The sequence below is a fragment of the Diceros bicornis genome, chromosome 14 (assembly GCF_020826845.1).
Source record: "Diceros bicornis minor isolate mBicDic1 chromosome 14, mDicBic1.mat.cur, whole genome shotgun sequence".
NCBI lineage: Eukaryota > Metazoa > Chordata > Mammalia > Perissodactyla > Rhinocerotidae > Diceros > Diceros bicornis.
Genome location: NC_080753.1, coordinates 36,476,194 through 36,497,650, shown reverse-complemented (window position 1 = coordinate 36,497,650; position 21,457 = coordinate 36,476,194). Strand labels below are relative to the sequence as shown.

General features: G+C 43.9%; 1 protein-coding gene across 1 annotated transcript; it reads left to right on the top strand.

Annotated features, from left to right (window-relative positions):
• Positions 1–6,703: 6,703 nt before the first annotated feature.
• Positions 6,704–9,781, top strand: LOC131413313 (patr class I histocompatibility antigen, A-126 alpha chain-like). The gene is made up of 6 exons (XM_058553882.1): positions 6,704–6,918; positions 7,219–7,488; positions 7,722–7,997; positions 8,616–8,891; positions 9,011–9,137; positions 9,715–9,781. The coding sequence occupies exons 1-6, from the start codon at positions 6,717–6,719 to the stop codon at positions 9,779–9,781; spliced, it is 1,218 nt and encodes a 405-aa protein (XP_058409865.1). The 5' UTR covers positions 6,704–6,716.
• The last annotated feature ends 11,676 nt before the right edge of the window (positions 9,782–21,457 follow it).

The window sequence follows — 21,457 nt, the reverse complement described above, 5'->3', positions numbered from 1 at the left end:
CATCTACAGCCAGAAGGCGGCAAGACTGTAGGGGCAGGAGACTGAGAGTGGTCTCCTCCAATAAAAATGTCACAATTCCCTGCTCAGTTCCTTGACCTTAGCCAATTTACAGATAAAGAACACATTGCCTGAAAATGTAGGCATGTCCCCCAGGAAGAATCGGCATGCAACACCATGGTAAGCATTTACCGAAAAGATAACTTCAGTTCCTCCTCAAAGGGAACTACCACCATTTATGCAGATGACTACACACTGGGAAAAGGGGAATTCCCAGGTACTTCAAGGACCATTAAATACATCATTTGACTTAACTTTTATTCTCCCGAAACCGAAGCATCATCATGGCCCTCCTGTTAGAGTGGACATACAGAGGCCAGATAATGATTGGAGTCATGGTGAGTCTGCCTTACAGTCAGTCATTTGTTACTAGAGACACATCCAATAGTCATTCCCCAGCCACTAGGTATATAATTGGGATTGGCATACCTGGAATGTAGAGTAGCCCTACATCAGGTCCTTGATCTCTACAGAAAGCCAAGTGAAAGCCTTTGAATCTGCTTCATCTGGCTAGGACATTAAGGCAAAGCAATACCACACCTTGGGAAGTATGGCCAAGATTAGTGCTCCCCCCATTAAATATTCAAAGACTGAAAGACCACTGCAGAGATAAGATGATTCCTGGATAATGAACACAGACTATCCCAAGCTCAACCAAGCAGTAGTCTTGATCACAGCTGTCATGCCAGACATGGTATCATTGACAGAACAGATTAACAGGATTTCAGGTACATAGTATATATCCATTGATTTGGCAGATGCATTCTTGTTTCTTGGGAACATACCAAGAGTGACAGTTCCTTCTGATAGCAAGAGTTGGTTTCAGCCTTAGGTTTTTCAATATTTGCAGAGATTTAGGGTTTCAACACAAAGGGGCTGTAAAGAAAAAAAAAAAGGCTGTGCATCCATTCAGCTTTTCGATGTCCCCTCTGAAATCAGTAAATTCCCCCAAAAAAAGCAGGTCCAAGCATAGGTCTTACTTCCCTGAGCCTCCAAATACCTCCAGATCTGGTCAGATAATTTTTCACTACTTGTTTACACCTTACTGCTTCAGGCAGCTGTGCTAGGTGCTCCAAATTACCTACACCACTATTTGCAGAAGCATACACCCCACCCCTTTGTTTTGAATAATGGCATTTGCTTCTTGATGAAAATGAGGTGACTTTATGACATGTGGCCTCTGGCTGTCAGCCAGATTTTTTTCCTACCTTACACTTTCTTCCATTTGGGGCAACTCTGTAAACCCCAGCCTTAGGTTATGTCACGCTGTCAGTGTACTGTTCCCTGATCAAAACAGTCTCTGATGGTTTTAGATAAAGTACCTCTACCTTCTGTTAAACTGTCACATAATTCATAGTTTGTGTATTGTTTTCAGTATACAAAGACAGAATTTTCAAGCTAAGAAATTTAAGTTCTGCACACTCATTTGAACAAAACTCTTCCAAAGTCCAGGAGGGATCCTGGAAATAAGTTTCTATGTCCATATATTTTTGTAAAATTTGCAAACTTATCATCTTTTTGTATTCTTTTCCTCAAAGGGTTCCCAAAAATGTGTCATCTTCAGGCCTGCAACACCTAAATCTATCCCTCACTACAGCTTAAGAAACAGATGAGACCTAAGTCCATGTCTCCCATGTTTCATTCAATAAATAACGTTAACTCGGACATAATGCCTTACTTATCTGAGCCTCATTTTCATTGCCTCTAAAAAGAAGGAGATAGGGGTCGGCCCCATGGCGTAGTGGCTAAGTTCTTGTGCTCCACTCCAGCGGCCCGGGGATCACAGGTTCGGATCCCGGGCACAGACCTATGCACCACTTATCAAGCCGTGCTGTGGCAGGTGTCCCACATATAAAGTAGAGGAAGATGGGCACAGATGTTAGCCCAGGGCCAATCTTCCTCAGCAAAAAGAGGAGGATTGGCAACAGACATTAGCTCAGGGCTAATCTTCCTCACCAAAAAAAAAAAGAAGGAAATAGTGTGTCCTTCAAAGGGCTGCTATAGGATTAAATTAAATAATATATGTGTAAAGTACCTGACAGATAGCAGTCACTACAAAAAAAATGTTAATCCACTTCTTCCCTAGGATGCCATTTGTGAATCTCCCTACCCTCAAAGCCAATATATCTTTCCTCGTATCAAATGTAATCCTATTGTGCTACAATTTGATCCAATTCTCTCTTATTTTGACTTCTAAAAGAGAAGGAGACGTATTGTTGTTTATCCAATGTCCTCTCTCCAATATATACTCAGTCTTTTGTTCGCCATCTCCTTCTATTTAAGGGCACCGTTTCCTTCCTACATTTAACACACAGAGTGTTCATTAGACACAGAATCAAGCCCAAAGAAATCAAGCCAAGGTGGAGAGAGAGACAAAACAATTAAAAATAATGTGCATGTTTGCATTTGCTTGCAAATAATCTTTAAAACCTACTCCCTGCCTGTACACTTCTCCCTTCCAAAGTTCAGCCCGAGGTTATGACTGGGTGGTAGGATTACCTAGAGATTTTTTTCTGTGTGAACATTTGTATTTTCTACTTTTTCTGTAATGAACATGTAGACTAAAATGATTAATTTTTTTTTCATTTAGGAGATTTAGAGTAGACTTGATACAATTTCTTAATCCCTGTACAACTTTTAGAATATAATTAAATCTATGACATTAAATATACATTACAGGAATATGCTCAATTGTGTAATGTGACATACATCTGGGGCTACAGATAACCTATTCTACTTCTCATAACTGTATTTTGATTACATTATCTGGTTAAATGCCACTTATATGCAGTTTTTCATTGTATGCAAGTGCATCAGCTAAACAATGTCAAGCCTTTTGATTGAATGTTTTAGGTGAATGTGGAGACCATGAAGACCTATTTTCTAAATAAACAAGTGGAAACAATTTTGTGATATTTTCTCTCATGACATCACTGTATTATTTATTCTGTTTTTTGAAAGAAATGACTTCAATCCTCAACACAATAAACCTGCTTTACTTACACAAGTGTTGCTATTACAATGGTTAGCTATTACAAATGCTATTACAATTAGTTTGTATCAAATTTGATCTAAATGCTTCATACAGATTATCTAGTGTAATCCTCACACTAATTCTGAGGCAGATATTATTATCTCCGTTTTAAAATAACTGTTATATGAAAATGTTAAGTAACTTTCAAATGGTTTCCAGCTAATAGGTGCTAGCTGGGTTTTGAATCCAGAAATACCTACTCCAGAGCTGACCTCTTAAAACCACCTCCCTGTATAGCATGATGAAGCTCCAGAAGATATAATCTGTGTGTACCCCGAGATGCAGCCTGCTACTCACATCACAAAGATTTAATTGCATTCATTTAAAATATTTCTCTTAGTGTTATATTTTTATTAAAATATTTAAGCTTTAACAACATCACAGTTCTCTAGCAAAAGACAGTTTTGACAAACATATCCTGAAACATTATTCCAAAAATCCTTAAATCCAGGAATATTTTAATCAAGCATAAAGTGTTTGACTACTATTCAAATACAGTTTGCAAAACTTATCAGAAGAGTGATCACTTCAATTTCTCTTCAAAAATGTAGTATATGTTTCTCAGCACCTTCTCTTTTGTGAATAGATAATTAGTAAGAGCATTACCAATACCCACACATAGTTTGTTAAAATCTTTGGTGTGAAGAGATGACGTAAGCAAGATGAAGAGTGAGGAGGTCCCAAAACTCCTTTCCCCCACAAAAAACAACAAAAATAATCAATAAACAACTACAAACTGTAAAACAGTTCTGGGAAAGCTCTGTACTACAGGAAGCAGCAGCAAAAACCCTGCGCTGCTCAAAAGCCGAGGATGGCACATAGAAAGCATTTTACCTGCATCCCTCCACTCCCCTGTCCAGAGCAGCTCAGTGCCAAGGGGGATCCTGTCAGAGGGATTTCACCCCATGGAGAAAAGGAAGCAGGAGAACCCAAGCAAGCCTCACTGCAATGGACGTTTGCACTCTTTGCTACCAAGAGCCCCCGTTAGTCTTCACCAATGCTGATCCCAGTTGACAGAGCTGCTCAGAATCCCACCACTATGTGTCATCTCTGGGGTTAGAGCTGTCACTGCAGTGAGACCTGCCACAGAGACCCCAGTTGCAACAGTGCCCCACTCTCCGGGTCTGGGATGCCACAGCGCCTGGTCATGTACAGGCCCTGAGTGGAGCTGCTGGTGCTCTGCGCCCCTGCCTCCATGCCACCAGTCACGGCTTTGACCCAACACTACCGCGGCTGCTCTGCTGCTGCTCTGCACCCTGGCCCCTAAGTCCTTACAGGCGTCTTTAAGGGGCCATAACTAGGCCTTTCTGCTGTTGTTCTATGATTGTTCCCCTGGGTCTTAAGTCCTGACTTTGACCTGCCATCCCAAGGGCCTGCTGTTATTGCACCCTGCCCCCTGGGCCCAAGCCACTGCTGCACCTTGTCATCCCAGGGCCCATGCTACTGCTGTGCTCCACTCCTTCACTCCACCTTCAGTCACTGCAGTGAGCCCCAGAGACCCAGACCCCTGTTCCACAGATGTATACACCTGTACTTCAGACACCACATGTAGCTAGTGGCTACCATATTGGACAGTACAGATATACAACAATTCCTTCATCATAGACCATTCTATTGGACATACTGCTCTTCACACTTTGTGGGCCTCAAGAGAGATGCATTAGACCTATGTAAAACAAAAGTGCCAATATTATTTCTCTTAGAGATATGTCAGATTTCTGTTTGAGATATGAGTACATAGTAAGCCAGTGTATAACAAAACCAGAATAGGCTATCAGTGGGTCTAGTGCCTTCAGGCACAAACTGCTCCCAGTTCCAAAGGGGGAGTATCTGTCCTTCTACCTCCTTTCCCAGACTGAGGACACTCTCTGGCATCAAATTTCTAGTGGTGATTTCTCTTTCAGAGGAGACCAGGGGCAATGCTCTAAACTAAGTTTTGGGAGGTTGGGAGTCCAAACTCAGGGAGAGGAATTCTGGGAAACGAAGAGGAGGCAAAGGTGAGAACCAGTTGGCTGACTCTCTCTGGTTTATTCAGAATAGCAGTTCCCAAACTGTGGTCCATGAAACCCTTGAAGTTACTGAGACCCTTCCACGGGATCCATGAGGTCAAAACTATTTTCACAATATTACTAGACATCATTTGGCTTTCACTATGTTGACATTTGCACTGACATAAAACTGACTAAGAATAGAGGCTATGGTACCAAACTGCAATGGCAGTTATCTTCACCACCACTTACTTGCAGAAAAAGAAAAAAAAAAAAAAAAAAACACTTACTTCAAATCATCCTGGTTGAAGCATTAAAAATTATCTTTACCAAATCATTATCCTTACCCACATTTTAAAAATATCTTATATGATGACGTGAGAAGTACACATAAATCCCTTCTCCTACATTCCCAAGTATTATGTCCAAAGAAAATAATTTGTGTGAGCTGAGGTAGGCTCTTTTTTACGGAATGCCATTTTTACCTCAAAGAATGAAAGACAGAAACTCTGATTATTTAGACTTGGTTAATTGGCACACACTTTCTCAAAATGAATGTGAGCGTCTCCCTTCAAGACAGTCAACGGGCAGGTAACAACTGACAGTACTTATTGCCTTGCTAAAATGTAAGCTCTCAAGAGAAAACCAGAATTTTGGAAAACTTGTGTCCCACCACATAAGCTTGACAGCTTCCCAGTACTGACAAAATTGCCTGTTGGGATCTGCGGTAATATTAACAAAGGTGATATTTTGATAATTTGTAGTAAAATGCATCAACATGGGAAAATCTATATGACGGTGAAACAATGCATTACTTCAAAAAATCATCCATTACTACAAGAGCCATTCAACATGCAAAATAGTTCTGTGGATTTTAAAGTAACAGAATAGGAAATAGTCAATGTTTCAGGTTCCACTTCACAAATAACACTTGAGAAACTATCACTTGTGCATTTTTATTTTACTATCAAAGTTGAATATTCACAATTATCTGAAAAGGTTATTAAAAATATACTACTCCCACATATTTCTGTGAGACTGTATTTTTTTTTCATATACTTCAGCCAAAATAACAGATTAAATGCAGAGCAAATATGAAAACCCAGTGGTATTCTAATAAGACAGACAAAACAGAGACTTGCAGAAATGTAAAATGTGAAAAGATCCACTCTTCTCACTACTTCATTTATTTTGGGAAACAGTTACTTTCACCAAAAACATTATTTCTGTTAACTTGCAAAGGATTATGAATATTATTCTAAATAAATTAATAAAAATATTTAAAAACTTTTATTCCTAGTACAGTAAATATTGATAGATATAACCAACATAAAATTATCCTTGGGGTCCTCACTAATTTGTAATACTTTATAGATACCCTGAAACCAAAATGCTTGAGAATCACTGACTCACACAGCTCCTGGGCCAGGACTCAGGGAGACAGTGTGACAAAGAGCTCTGGGTGCAGGAGGAGAGGGGTCAGGGCAAAGTCCCAGGTCCCCGGACGTGGCTCAGGGTCTCAGGCTCGGGGGCGGTGTCTGGGGCGGGGAGGCTCAGTGTTGGAGAGTCCTCATCTCCCCGAGTTTCACTTCTCCCTCTCACAACCTGTGTTCAGGGGTCCTCCTGCCTGGAGACTCATGACGCGGCCCCAGTTCTCACTCCCATTGCGTGTCCGGTTTCTAGAGCAGCCAATCAGCGTCTCCGCGGTTCCGGGTTATAAAGTCTCCACCAACCAGCCCAACTCACCTTCTTTCCAGACTCGGAGAAGGTGGGTCATGGCGTCCCACATGTCCCTCCTGCTGCTCTCGGGGGTCCTGGCCCTGACCAAGACCTGGGCGGGTGAGTGCGGGGTCTAGAAGAAACGGCCTCTGCGGGGGGCGGAGCGAGGGGACAGCGCGGCGGAGGCTCAGGACCCCCGGGGAAGGCGCGTCTCCGCTGACACCTGCCCAGACCCCCGCCCCGTCCTGACCCCGCTGGGCCTCCTGCCCACTCCTCCTTCCACCCCAAGTCCCCGCCCTTCTCCGCCCCGGCGCCCTTTTTCTGTCTCAGACCCGCTTGCCCCCTACCCCATCACCCTCGGACCCGGGACCCGCGCCGGGAGGAGGGTCGGGCCGGGTCTCAGCCCCTCCCCGCCCCCAGGCTCCCACTCCCTGAGGTATTTCTGCACCGCCGTGTCCCGGCCCGGCCGCGGGGAGCCCCGCTTCATCGCCGTCGGCTACGTGGACGACACGCAGTTCGTGGGGTTCGACAGCGACGCCGCGAATCCGAGGGCGGAGCCGCGGGCGCCGTGGGTGGAGCAGGAGGGGGCGCAATATTGGGAAGAAGAGACGCGGATCTTCAACGGCAACGCACAGAATTTCCGAGTGAGCCTGAACAACCTGCGCAGCTACTACAACCAGAGCGAGGCCGGTGAGCGACGCGGGCCCGGGTTCACCTCACGACCCCCACCCCCACGGACGGGCCGGGGTCTCCCCGAGTATCCGGGTCCGAGATTCACCCCGAGGCTGCGGGACCCGCCCGGCCCCCGCCCCCCGACCCGGGAAGAGCGGGCGGAGACTTTTACCCGATTTCATGTTCAGTTTAGGTTCAATCTGTGCAGGGTGTTGGGGCGGGCTCAGGGCTGACCACGGGGACGGGGTCAGGGTCTCACACCTACCAGTGGCTTTGTGGCTGCGACGTGGGGCCAGACGGGCGCTTCCTCCGCGGGTACAGTCAGTTCGCCTACGACGGCGCCGATTACATCGCCCTGAGCGAGGACCTGCGCTCCTGGACCGCGGCGGACACAGTGGCTCAGATCACCCGGCGCAAGTGGGAGGCGTCCGGTGTGGCGGAGCAGCACAGAAACTACCTGGAAGGCAGGTGCGTGGAGTCGCTCCTCAGATACCTGGAGAACGGGAAGGAGACGCTGCAGCGCGCGGGTACATGGGGCCACGGGGCCTCCCGATCTCCCTTCGGGCTGGGTGTGACATCCCACAAAGAGGGGAGGAAAATGGGATCAGTGTCAGAATACCACCCCTCAGGAGAGAGAAGAATCCACTCACATTTTCATATTCTGTACTAATGACTCGACCAGAGGACCCGCCCTTCTCTAAAGGACAGTTAAGGAACCCAGTTTCTTCAGGAATAGAAGGGGAGACCATCCCTGAAGTCACTCATCGCTGGTTCCCTCTGACTCTGGCAGCCATCTTGTGAACCATGACTTGCTCTCTCAAGGCCTTGTTCTTGGCCTGAGACATCTTTGCAGGTCCCACTCCCACTTTTCTGAATCATTCATCCTCCACCCAGGTCAGGACCAGAAGTCTGTGTTCTCATCTTAGAGACCTGGAGCCTTCTACCAGGCTCTCACCCTGATTCTGGAACTTTACAAGGAATAGGAGATTATATCCCAGATCCCCAAGTCCAAGCTGGTTGTCTGGGTTTTGTGCTTCCTCCTTCCAAACCAATTGTGTTGTCAGTTCTCAGGATGGTCACATGATGCTGCTTTAGTGGCTCATGGAGGTAACAGAAGTGTGAATTTTCTGATTCTTCCTCCTCAGAACCCCCAAAAGGACATGTGACCCACCACCCCAACTCTGGCAGTGAGGTTACCCTGAGGTGCTGTGCCCTGGGCTTCTACCCTGCAGAGATCACCCTGACCTGGCAGCGTGATGGGGAGGACCTGACCCAGGACACAGAGCTTGTGGAGACCAGGCCTGCAGGAGACAGAACCTTCCAGAAGTGGGTGGCTGTGATGGTGCCTTCTGGAGAGGAACAAAGATACATATGCCATGTGCAGCATGAGGGGCTGCCTGAACCCCTTACCCTGAGATGGGGTGAGGAGGGGGATGGGGCCCCCTCTGCTCAAGGAAAGCAGAAGCCCTTCTAGAGAACTTCACCAAGGTCAGGACTCAAGCCTGAGGTCAAAACCCTTCACCTTCCCTTCCCTTCACAGAGCCGCCTCCTCAGCCCACCATCCCCATTGTGGGCATCATTGTTGGCCTGGTTCTCCTTGGAGCTGTGGTCACTGGAGCTGTGATATGGAGGAAAAAGCACTCAGGTAGGGAAGGGAGTGGGAGGATGTAAGTTTTCTTGTCCCACTGACGGGTTTCAAGCCCCAGGTAGAGCTTGCCCTTTCTCGTTAATGGGAAGTACCATCCACTCACATGAGTTTGCCACTCTGGAGCTGATTGCTAACAGTCTTTTGTAAAGCATTTGTGAAAACAAAAGGTTTTTTCACCTTGATCGTTCTAGTGCTGGGGACCTGATTCCCAGCAGTTAAAGGTCAGAGAGGAAGGTCCCTGCTGAAGACAGAGGTCCAGGAGGGCATTTGGTCCAGTCCCCACACATCTTGTTTCTTCACATTTCCTGATCCTACCCTGGGTCTTCAGTCATGGTTCTGGAAACTTCCCTGTGGTCCAGGACTAGGGGGTTCCTCTAGAATCTCATGACCTAAGCTTCTCCCTGTTTTCTTACCACAGGTGAGAAAAGAGGGAGCTACACTCAGTCTGAAAGTAAGTTTGATTTGGGAGGTTGATCCATGAGACACTTGGGATAGTGTAGATAGGAGCCCATGGGGGAGCTCACCCACCCCATAGTTCCTCCTCTAGTCTCATCTCCTATGGGCTCTGACCATGTCCTCTTTTGTTCTACCCCAAGCAGTAACAGTGCCCAAGGCTCTGATGTGTCTCTCACGGATCCTCAAGGTGAGACCCTGAAGACCTGAAGTAGGAGAGGTGTTAGGGGGACAGGACACGCATAGGGTTATGGGAATTCTTTGAGTGGGAAAATTGAACATGTGGTGGGCTGTTTAGAACGTCAACACTATGTGACTGACCTGAACCTGTTCATGATTATTTTCTTTCACAGTGTGAGACAGCTGCCTTGTTGGAGACTGAGTGATGCAAGATCTGTTCACATCCCCACTTTGTGACTTCAAGATTCCCTGACTTCTTTCTCTGCAGCTGGCATCTGAATGTGTCTGCATTCCTATTAGCATAATGTAAGGAGGTGGGGAGACTGGCCCACCCGCTCGCCACCACAACCCCCTCTGCACACTGACCTGTATTCTCTTCCCTGATCAACTTTCCTGTTCCAGCAGAGGTGGTGCTGGGCAGTCTCCATCCCTGTCTTAACTTCATGGTGCACTGAGCTGCAACTTCGTACTTCCTTATTGAAAATAAGAATCTGGATATGAATATTTTCCTAATTCCTGTCTTATAAGGTTGATGGGTTAATAAAGGAGAACATTCCTAAAGTTTGAGACAGGAAATAAATGGAAGTACAGAATCTTCCAGAATGTACCTGTTTGTGCGAGTCTGTTGCAGGTGGGGACAGGAGAAGGCTGTGAGAAGCTGAGTGTGCACGGGGCCTGTGCCCACTGAGTCTTCTGTGCATCATGGGCTTTAACATGGTCACTCCTCAGTTGGGTCATCTCTCTGCTCCTTTGTCCTTGTCCCTTCAGTAGAAGAACCTTGTCAAACCAGGACCCGTGATCACGGGGACTTAGACATCACATGGGTCTTGTCATGTCTCTAGGACCATGGACAGTGAGGACTTCGTGTGGCCAGGTCAGCCTAGGCTCAGGTCTGAGTCCAGTCCTCTGCCCCTCTTTCGGGTGTTTATTTTGTTCTTTGTTTCTGTGGAGGATTAGGCCTGTTCTTGTTTTTGTGTACAAGTTCTGGTCTCATTCTTCTCTGGGTGTCCCCAATTTCTGACAGCAGCAGGAGTCATTTGGCCTGTCATTGTCCCCACAAGGCTCAGGTGGTCCTTGCACACAGGAGACTCTGGTAACAAGAGATGAATTTTTGGACTCATCCATCTCTTGCCCTCCTTCTAGGGTTGTTTTCTGGATTATTCTTTCCATCTCTCCCCATCTTTTTTAAAGACCAGATTCTGGAGTTACAGAGCGGAAGGATCTGATAGTTTTTCATCTTTAGATTAAATTCCCCTTGGGTTTCTATTGTCTCTGCAGCCTGCCTCCTGTCTCTGCCCATAGCTTTAGTAATCCTAGTGCTGGCTCTGGTCCACACTCACGGATTTATAAAGCAGAGTCTAATTTAGATTTACAGTTGGTTGGAAAAGAGGACCATAAGCCTAGGTATGTCTTTTCTAAAGAAAGTAATATAGTTGTGTGCTGTAGTGTGCAGGAGGGTTGCTGTGGGCAAGGGGGAGCTGGAAGGAGGGAGGAGGAGGGGAGAACAGCACTTGTGAGAATAGTACAGGTGGCATTTATGTCAGTGTGAGTGGACATTGTACTTAGCTACCACAAAACAGCATGTGGCCTGAGGTTACATTAATAAAGATAATGTCTCTAGAATAGGGAGGTGCTCTACAATGATCATTCATTCAACTGATAATTGTCATTTGCCAGATATGTGACAAATTACTTTTGCATCCAAGAAACCTCAGTGAACTAAAAACAGGCAAAAATTGCTGGCCTTGGGGAGCATGTGTTCTAGTGATAAGGGGCAGACTATGTTCTATGAGCATAGTAAATAAGGGAAATGTTTATGTTAGAAGTTGTAAGTGCTTTGAGAAAGGTGACCCAGAGTGTAAGTGTGTGGGGACAGAGAAGATGGCTGTTTTACTAGCGTAGTCTGTGTAGACCTCACTGGTAAGGTGATGAGTAAAGATTTGAAGGACATGATTTGTCTACGAGGATGTCTCAGTAAGTTCTTCCAGGCTGGGGAACCTCCAGTGCAAATGCACTAGAGCAGGAGTGTGTCTGTGTGCTCTGGGAGGAGCAAGGAGGCCAGTGTGGCTTGAGCAGAGAATAATTGAGATGAGGTCCATGTATACACAGATCATGTAAGCCTGGAGGATATTAGGAGGCTTTTGACTTTCTGAGTAAGATGTGGAGTTACAAGATGGTTTTGAACAGATCGACCTGGTGTGACTTCTCTCAAGAAGCACCAGTCTGATGCTGTGCAGAATCAAGAGGTGAAGGGTGAGCAACCAGTAGAGAAAACTGTAGGAAACTAGTGCTATGTTCAAGGCTAGGGAGGTTGCTTGCTTTGTGGGGGGGTGTGAGCAGAGAAAATAATAGAAAATTATTGAATTCTGGATATATTTTGAAGATGGGCTTTACAGCATTTCCTAATGGATTAAATCTGGGTTATGAGACAGGAATCAAGGAGGACACCCCAAATTTCAGACTGTGCAAGTAGAAATATGGAGTGTCTTCAGTGAAATTGGGGAAGACTCTAGAAGAAACATTTGAGGAAGCAGTGTCTTAGACATTCAATTAGGAAAGTTAAAACAGAGATGTCTATTAGATGCAGGTGAGGTTAGTTTTAGTAGTTGGATATGTGAATCTGTAGTTTAGGTTAGATGTCTGGGCTGGAAAAATAGATTTGTTAGGTGACGCCAGGTAAATGATATTTAAAGCCTTGAGAACGGATGAGGTCACCAATGGAGTGATGACTATAGAAAAGAAAGGAACCAGGACTGAACCCTGGACCCCCAGTGCTGAGGGATCTCTTCAAACCACACACCCAGAGCAGACTGCACAGTTCTAGTTCCGCATCTAGAAGGCAGGAGACCCCGGGATTCCCAAACTTTCCTGTGCACAGGAATCCCCTGGGCATCTCATTAAGATTCCGAGTCTGCAGTAGAGCATGAGATTCTGCATTTATAACAAACAGCTGATGCTGCTGGTCTTCAGATCACACGTTATTAGCAGGAAGGTAGACCAGGATTCCCACATGGCTGTGCATCAGCCTCACCTGTAGCTTGTTAAATAAGGGATTCCTGGATTCTGTGCCCAATATTCTAAAATGGTGGGTCTGGGGAGAGGCCTGAGTATTTTTTAACAAGCCCACAGGCAATGCTGGTGCTCAGCCAGTTTGTGAACCACATCAGTGGTTCAGAGAACACCAAGGGTGGGGAGAGGTCTTAAAATCCACATTTAAAAGGTTTTTTCCCTAGGAAGAAAAAGGCAAGAGATATCCAGAGACATATGTGTTGTTTTCTCTCCCATGGGGTATAGCCAGGTAGAAGAGTGAGGAAGTGGCTATCAGCTCAGCATAAAGAAAATCTGAGTTGCTAATAGAGTAGATCGTAAATGTTCTGTCCATGAACAAGAAATGGTAATTATGTGATGTGATGCAGGTGTTAGTTAGCTAACTCTATGGTGGTAATCATTTTGCAATATATAAATTTACCAAATCAACAGGTTGTACACCTTAAACTTACACAATGTTATACATCACATATCTCAATAAAGCTAGGAAAAAAAATCTATGAATTATTGCTGTCTGAAACTATTCCCTATGTGAATTTCTCACTCAATTCTTGGTGCGAATAGTGGATTCCAAATTGTTCTAATTGAAGCATAAATGAAGATACATATATATATAGAGAGAGAGAGAGAGAGACAAAGAGATGAAAGAGAGAGAGAACGGGAGTCTTCTCTTACTTCAGGGAAAGCCACACTACAGGCTTGAGGCTACACAGTCAGGAACACAATCCACAATCCCACCCTCGGTTGAGTTCCGCATAGGAACCACTTCCCCTGCTGCTGGGCACAGTTGTCACTGCTCATACCACGGATTTTCCTGATGCTGGACACTGGACCCTGCAGCCAAGACTGCTATCTTTGCTGCTTCTGGCAATTAGGTGACATACTGCCACTCACACCACCTTTGCCAAATGCATTCGGCACAGTCCCAGCCTATCTATTACCATGTTCTTTTTTTCTTTTGTTTTTTCTGAGGAAAATTCACCCTGGGCTAACATCTGTGCCAATCTTCCTCTATTTTGTATGTGCGTTGCCGACGAGTGGTGTAGGTCCATGCCTGGGAACCAAACCCAGGCCACTGAAGCAGAACAAGCTGAATTTAACCACTAGGCCATGGGGCCAGCCCCATCTGTCACCATATGCTGAGTCAGAGTCCAGCAAGTGATCACCTGGCCGGTGGAGACTTGTACAGTGTCCATCTGCAAGAATATTTGGGAAAGTGGGTTTTCCTCTATTACTGAAGGAGGTGGTCTCTTTCTCCTACCAAGACTCTTTAAGTGTGGAATTCGTTAGTGTGGGAAGAGGGTAGAGGTTTTGGGGTTAGACGTTGGGAGCAAAAGATGGAAAAAGAATGACAAATTTCAATTTTTGAAGTAATGATCTGAATCTAGAGCTTGAATAAGCAATGGTTTATTTATTTGGGTAATAAAAAAGATAAAACTAATAAATAAAAAGTGATGGCCCACATTAAATGAAGTAGCCAAACAATGCCATGACAGATTGTAGACAAAGACATCAAAAGCCTCAGAGAAGGGGGCATGCTATTATGAATCTACTCTATAAAACTGGAAAACCCGCCAGGTAACTATTTTCCTTGGAAGGGCCCAAAGGATACTGTGTTTATCAGGCAATAAGGAATGAGCAGGTGAACAGAGTATCAACCTCATTGTTTTTGTCCTTTGTAGGCTGGGCTGACTCTAGGAGATAATATTACAGAACTAGGCACCCTAGGAGCAATGGGGAAAACAGGATTCCAGAAAGCCAGAGGACAGGTGGCAGCAAGGTAGAAACAAGCAAAATTACCAAAATAGCCAGCAATGTCAGAATGGAAGCTGGGAAATTCTGATTGCAAGGGGTTTATGGAAATGGTAAATAGACCATGGTGTTTCTGGAGTCAAGATAGATGGGCAGCCAACAAGAGTGTTGCTTAATATTATAATTAATAGATCAAGAATGAAGAATTGAAGGCTGAGATTTGTTGACCAATAGAAAATTACAATAACTTGCCCAGTTTCCAGACCTGAGCTGATTCTTGGATCCAGAACGCATTGGTTGAAGGAAAGCCTAGGTCCCCTGAGGAAGTACCCTACAACACCATGGCAATTATGTGCAGTGGTAATTCCCCAAGTCCTTCCATAAAGGTACCTATGGCCATTTACTCAGGTCTCCATACACTGATGAAAGAAAATATTTAGATACTTTTTAAGTCTACTGGATGCATAGTCCAGTTTGACACTGGGGAACCAAAGCACCATCATGAACCCCCATTAGAAGAGAGGTATATGGGGAACAGGAAATAACTTGAGATCTGTCTCAGGTTCATCCAAATCTCAGTGGGTTCTCTGTGTCCACACATCCACTTCATGGTTATTCCTCTGGTTTCCAAATATATAATTGGAACGGACATATTTATAGCTGGCAGAAAGTTCACATTAGTTCTTTGATCAGTGGAATATCAGCTTTGTAGTAAGAAAGGCCAAGTGGAAGCCCCCCAAAACAGCCTCCCAACCTCAGCTAAGACAGAAAATTGAAAACAATATTGTATCTTGGGGGTAAGGGAAGAGGTTAATGTCATCCTCAAAGACTTAAAGGATGCAGGGATGGTGGTCCCATTGCACAATCATTTATCTCACCACTGTAGTTCTTGCAAAAACTGGATGGATCATTACCAGTGATAGTGGACTACTGAAAACTTAATCAATAATTAGCACCAATTATAGCAGCTGTGTTGATGTGATATCTTTAATAGAGCATGTTTACAGAATTGCTGGTATGTGGTAATGACTATTGATATGCCTAATGCATTGAATACCTATGAAGAAGAGGATCTGTGTTGTTTATATTCACATGAGACAAATAAGACTATACTTTTAATTTTGTCCCACAACTATGTTACTTCTCCTGCTCTCTATCATAATGTAGAAAGAAGGAATTCCTGTGGAACTACAAAGGACCACAAGTAGCCAAAGCAATCCTGAGAAAAAAGAACAAAGCTGGAGGCATCACACTTCCTGATTACACACTATATTACAAAGCTATAGTAGTCATAACAGTATGATACTGCATAAAAACAGACACATGGAACAATGGAACAGAATGGAGAGCCCCGAAATAAAGCCATGTGTTTCTTATTATACCAATGTACTATACAAATGTATTTCTTATTAAGCCAATAAGAAATACATTTGGTCTCTGTCCCTGGTTCCTGGCACAAAGCTCCTAAAACCCACGGAATATGCTGAGTGACAGGATTATCTTTTGTTACTCAAAAGGAGCCCCTTTCTTAGCACACTAGAGGTTATGCAAATAAAGTGACTTAGGGTAGGGCCCCAAGAGAGATTCAGGATAGGGCTGGTCACCAAAAGGCCAAGAGTTTAGAGGTTTGGAACATGCAGCACCACTCACTGACCTCTGGGTAGGTGGCGAGATGAATCTTAAGGTCTGTAAAAATTCTTGAACAATATTTGATGAGCTTCTGGGTTGGTGAATGCATCCAAGGCCAGGAAGGTGGCACATCCCAGTTCCACAGTGACAAAAGCTCCTGCATTTGGAGCCCTACTGGACTTCACCCTATGTATCTTCTAAGGTTTCTGTGGTCATCTTCATCCAGAACAAGGAAGAATGAGAGCATAGAAGAATGTGTGGATCTTTTCTTACTGATGTATAAAAGCTGAACTTGGTTTTATATGTGTCAGCTCAGTATGTTGGTGGGAACCAAAAGTGGACTATTGCTACACTACAGTCCCATTCAGAGATGACCAGTGTTGAGAGAACTTTCTTCCAATGGGCAGAACTTCAGGTGCTCCTCCTCCTCATCCATTTTGTGTAGAGACAAAAGTGGCCTGAGGTAAGAATATGCACAAACTCACAGGCAGTGGCCATGGCTTATCTGATTGATCAGGGTCCTTGAAGGAGCAAGACTGTAAGATCAGAGACAAGGATTTCTAGGGAAGAGGCATATAGTAGACACAAAGTGTTAAGATCTTTTATATCAAATGTTAATGCCAACCACAAATTATCCACTCTACAAGAGACACTAAACTACCAAGTGCACAGGATGACTCAGCCAGTAAACTAGCCAGCCTCTGCCCTTACCACCACAAAGCTTGCACAACAGTCTCATGAAGAGTCTCCAAGGTGGCAAAGAGGGTGACTATGCAAGTCTCCGACAGCATGGGCTCCCTTTCACCACAGTTGATATAGTTACTGCCAAAACCGATATGTGACCTTCCAGCAACAAATAAATTGCAATAGCATACCAACCCTGTGGAGGCCAAACTGCCATTTGGTGGCAAGTTGATAACATTATTTTTCTTCTACCCTAGAAAAATCAAAGATTCCTCCTAATCTGGATTGACATGTATTCCATATATGCATTTGCCCTTCCTTCCCACAATGTCTCATTCAGAAACATTATCCAAACACTCACATAGATAGGATCTTCTGACATGGGACTGTACATAACAGTGCCCTGGACTAAGGAATCTACTTTAAAACAAAGGCAGTATGTCAGTGAGTGCTTGATCAGGAGATCCACTGATCCCACCCCATACCATAGCATACAGAAACTCCCAGCTGATAGAGTAGTGGAAGGGCCTCTTGAAAGTACAGCTGTGCAAACATCCTGAAGATGACACCCTGCAACAATGGGTGCTATCCTTCAGGATGAACTGTATACAAAGGTTTAGACCAGCAGCAATTATAGGATTCTATGACCTCAAAGAGTAGAATAAGTATGTCTCACAGCCAGGTGTGGAAGAAGGAATGACTTCACTCACATCACTCTCAGTAACTCACTTGAGGTGTTTGTGCCTCCCATACCCTCAACAGACTCTACTGCTCTAGAAGTTCAGGTTTCCAGAGGAGGGTGCTTCCATCGGGGAACACAGTATGAGTGCCATTAAACTTAGAGCTGTGGCTGCCACCTGTTCTCTTTGGGCTCCTCATGCCAGCAGACCAATGGACAAGGGAATGAGTTAGTGAATGGACAACGATAATTGATCCCAATCACCAGGAGAAGCAGGAGGGGAGTCGAAGGGAATATATTTGGCACTCAGGTGATCCACAAGGGCTATGCTTGGTATGCCCATGTCCATTTTTAGTTGTAAATGGGCAGGATAGCAACCACAGGTGATAGAGGTCTGGAAACCACAGATTCAGACTCCTCAGGGATGGGATTTGGGTAAGTCACGAGATAGTTACCCAGACCACCAAAGGTGTTATCCAAGGTTTAGAATAGTCTAGAACGGGTGGTAGAGGAGGTGATGTGTTGTAGCCTTGGAACCAACCGCAGCAAGGGCATTCTTCATTCCAATAATAGTCCTAGTTGTCCTTTGCTAAGTTTTCTACAAATTATGACCTTCCAGAATTCTGGAGAAGCTGTGCTCACATGGAGTAACTAATGTAAGAAGAAAGTGGAATTGATTAGTGCAAAAGACTGACTGCAGCAGTCACTTTGGGTACCCACCAAGGTTTGGTACACTCATGCCTCAGCTACTATCAATGTTATTGCTAAAAACTCACAGCTGCCCCATTCTCCAGAGAATTGCCTTCAGCTCATGGAAGCTGTTGGTTGTCACATAGCCAGTTTTGAAGAACCAGAAACCTTGTGGGTTATAAAAAGCACATAAGCCTTGGCCTACGAATTCTGGAAATTCTTTAAATTATAAAACAATATCTCTGTATACCAGAACACTAAGCCATCCTTCTCTTCTTCTCCTCTCCTCATCTCTACTGCCTCCTCCTTCACTTTCACTTTTCTCCTCCCCTCCACCTCTCCCCTCTTCTCTCCTTCCCCTCCACCTAGAAAATTCAAAATGTTATAACATTATTATAACAAAGGCCTTTCGAAACATGACCTAAATACAAAAATGATAAAGTAAAAAACCAAAAAACTGACCATCTCTATTTGAAATTTTTATATGGAAAAAAATATGGAAAAGTGTTATTTTTCATAATATCTTTAATGAAGATTTATTAACATACTCTTCTATGCCCTTTGTCTTCACTCTTCTGGATGAAGATGACGACAGCAACCCTAGGAGACACATAATGAATATGGTACCAATTCTGTCAGCCTGAATCCCTGAATGATTGTGTGGAGCAGATAGTGCTACCTCTCAACCTCCTCAACACACTTCTGAATTAGAACCACACTGAGCAGCTTAGAGGCAAAAATAGCCACTACTGTGTTAAGCCACTGAAATTTGGGGGTTTATTTGTTGTAACAACGATGTTATTGTAATTAATATATGCTCTTAAACCAGTGTCAGAACACTAACTTAGTTTGGAGAGAAGAGAAGGCAAGTATTATGGGCTGAACGTTTGTGTCCCTGTCAAACTCATATGTTGAAGCCCTAGCCCCCAGTGTGATGGTTTTTGGAGATGGGGCTTTTGGGAGATAATTAGGGTTAAATGAGGTCATGAGGGTGAGACTGTCGTGATGGTACTTGTGCCTTTATAAGAAGAGATGCCAGAGAGCTTTGTCCCTCTGTCCATCAGGTGAGGACACAGTGAGAGGGTGGCCATCTGCAAACCGGGAAGTGAGCATTCACCAGGAACGAATCTGCCTTGACTTTGGTGTTCTCAGCCTCCAGAACTGTGAAGAAATAAATATCTATTGTTTAAGCTACCCAGTCTATGGTATTTTGTTATGGAAGACCAAGCTAACTAAGTCATCAAGAATCATATTTTCTGTTTAAAAAAAAAATTGGTGTTCTATTTCAAAAATAATATATCTTTCATTTAAAGTAACTAGAAAACATAGATAAACATAAGAAAAATAAAGATATTATAACAAAATAAACTGTGAGAATCTGAGGAACTTTTTCGACTATATTTGGAATTCCAGCTCCACTATTTACTAACTAGTTTATCTTGACAAATTACTTGAGCTGTCCGAACTTGGTTTTCTCATACATGACATGAGGATAATGCTACTACTGAGATAAGTGGGGGTATTATTTACAAAATAAACTACATTTATTTTGAAAAATATATATACAGGTTTTAGTACAGTGCTTGGGCCATATGAGCACTGAAAAATGGTAGCTGTTATTAGCATTAATAATACTCCTGTCCTCTTCTCTAGCCATGGCTTCCTCAATCTTGAGTTCTTAAACTTTCTGATCCATCTTTCATTGTTTTAGAACTCAAGTTTGAGTACAACCTTGCTCAGGGAGCGTCCCCAGGTGATATATTACCTGAGTCCTCTCAGAGCTCATTATGTCAACCTGGTATCCTATTATAGGAGCAACAGTTTGACTGGGAAAAGCTTGTTGGAGGCACATTTTTCTCCTTGAAGCTCTTTTAGATGCTGCTCCATTATCTTCCAGCTTCAATATTGTGGAAGCAAAGGCCATAGACAAACCAATTTTATTCCTCTCTTGGGTAACTTCATATTCTTTTGCTTATACAATGAAGACATTTTTGCTCATTTTTAAAGAATTAAAAATTCAGTATTAATATGTATCAGTATATATTAAATCTGCCTAAAACACTACTTGTTCATCTTTTTTAGTAACATTTTTTCATTTGTTTTATTGAGATATAATTGGCATACAGCACTGTATAGGATTCATATTTTCATATCCAGTTTGAAATTAAAGTTGTAACAGGATTAATTTTTTAAATACTGCAATGAGATTGTACTAGTAACATAAAGTAATGTAAAATCATGAGCTATACCCAGCTAATTATTAAGGAACCCACCATCCAGTAGGAAAGAAAGGTTAAACATGGCAGAGTTGGAAGCCATTATCAGGGAAAAAAAAAAAAAAAAAAACGCATAAAAATTTTCATTGTGAGTGGAGTGAATAAACTGTTTTGCTTGTTTAGCATAGCAAAGTGGAAAAGGTATATTGCCCAGAAGAACATCAACAGGTTGTGGTAATGTATTTGAGAAGAAAGTGGAAAATGGGGGGATAACTTTGGAAATAACCTCTTGGTACTCTCGGAAATGCTTGACAGGGTCTTTGCAGGGACTGAAGAACCCAGCGAGCAGTTATAATCAGAGCCTGGAAAATGTGTTGAGAAGACCCAGAGCTAGATGCCCTCAAGGCCCCTTCACTCCCCCTCTCCTTAGCAGAGCAGGGAGCTGGGTCAGCATGTCTGAATCCATTCTTCGGAAGAACAAGCCAGTGAAGGAGTCACTGAGTTCCAGGGACTCCCACTCTCTAATGAGTTCAGTTCTTTGGCCAGGGACCTGTTTATGTCGTAGTGGAACAGTTGTCTCTGTTTTGCTGATCCGGTAAATATGCAGAGCATATTGGGGAATGCTCACTCCTATAACGTTGGCCATGGGAATATAGTCTACTGTGCCAGCCTAAGTGCATCCCTCCATGGGACAATGAGAGAGTAGAGATCAGTGTGTTCTGATCCTTCTCTGCTTATGAATATTCCCTGATTTGTTTTACACACGTGCCATGTGGCACTGTGGCATGTGTGCCTATGTCTCTTTGAATTACATTTGAGTTCCGTATTGAAGGGCTTCTCCAGGATTGTTCTGACTTTGGCTACACCATGGACTAATCTCTTTCCTGATATAACAAAGGGCCAGTGAACAACATTTCCAGCCTAAGCACTGAAAAGTGGGCAGAATCAGACTATTTTACATTTGTGAACAGGCACGTAACTGCAAGACAGTGAGTATTTCAGCTGCCA

Excerpts from the sequence above, each read along its gene's own strand:
- LOC131413313 (XM_058553882.1), top strand. The coding sequence starts at position 6,717 with ATGACGCGGCCCCAGTTCTCACTCCCATTGCGTGTCCGGTTTCTAGAG. Across the intron at positions 6,919-7,218 it reads CCTGACCAAGACCTGGGCGG|GCTCCCACTCCCTGAGGTAT; the intron begins GTGAGTGCGGGG and ends CCCCGCCCCCAG. Across the intron at positions 8,892-9,010 it reads ACCCCTTACCCTGAGATGGG|AGCCGCCTCCTCAGCCCACC; the intron begins GTGAGGAGGGGG and ends TTCCCTTCACAG.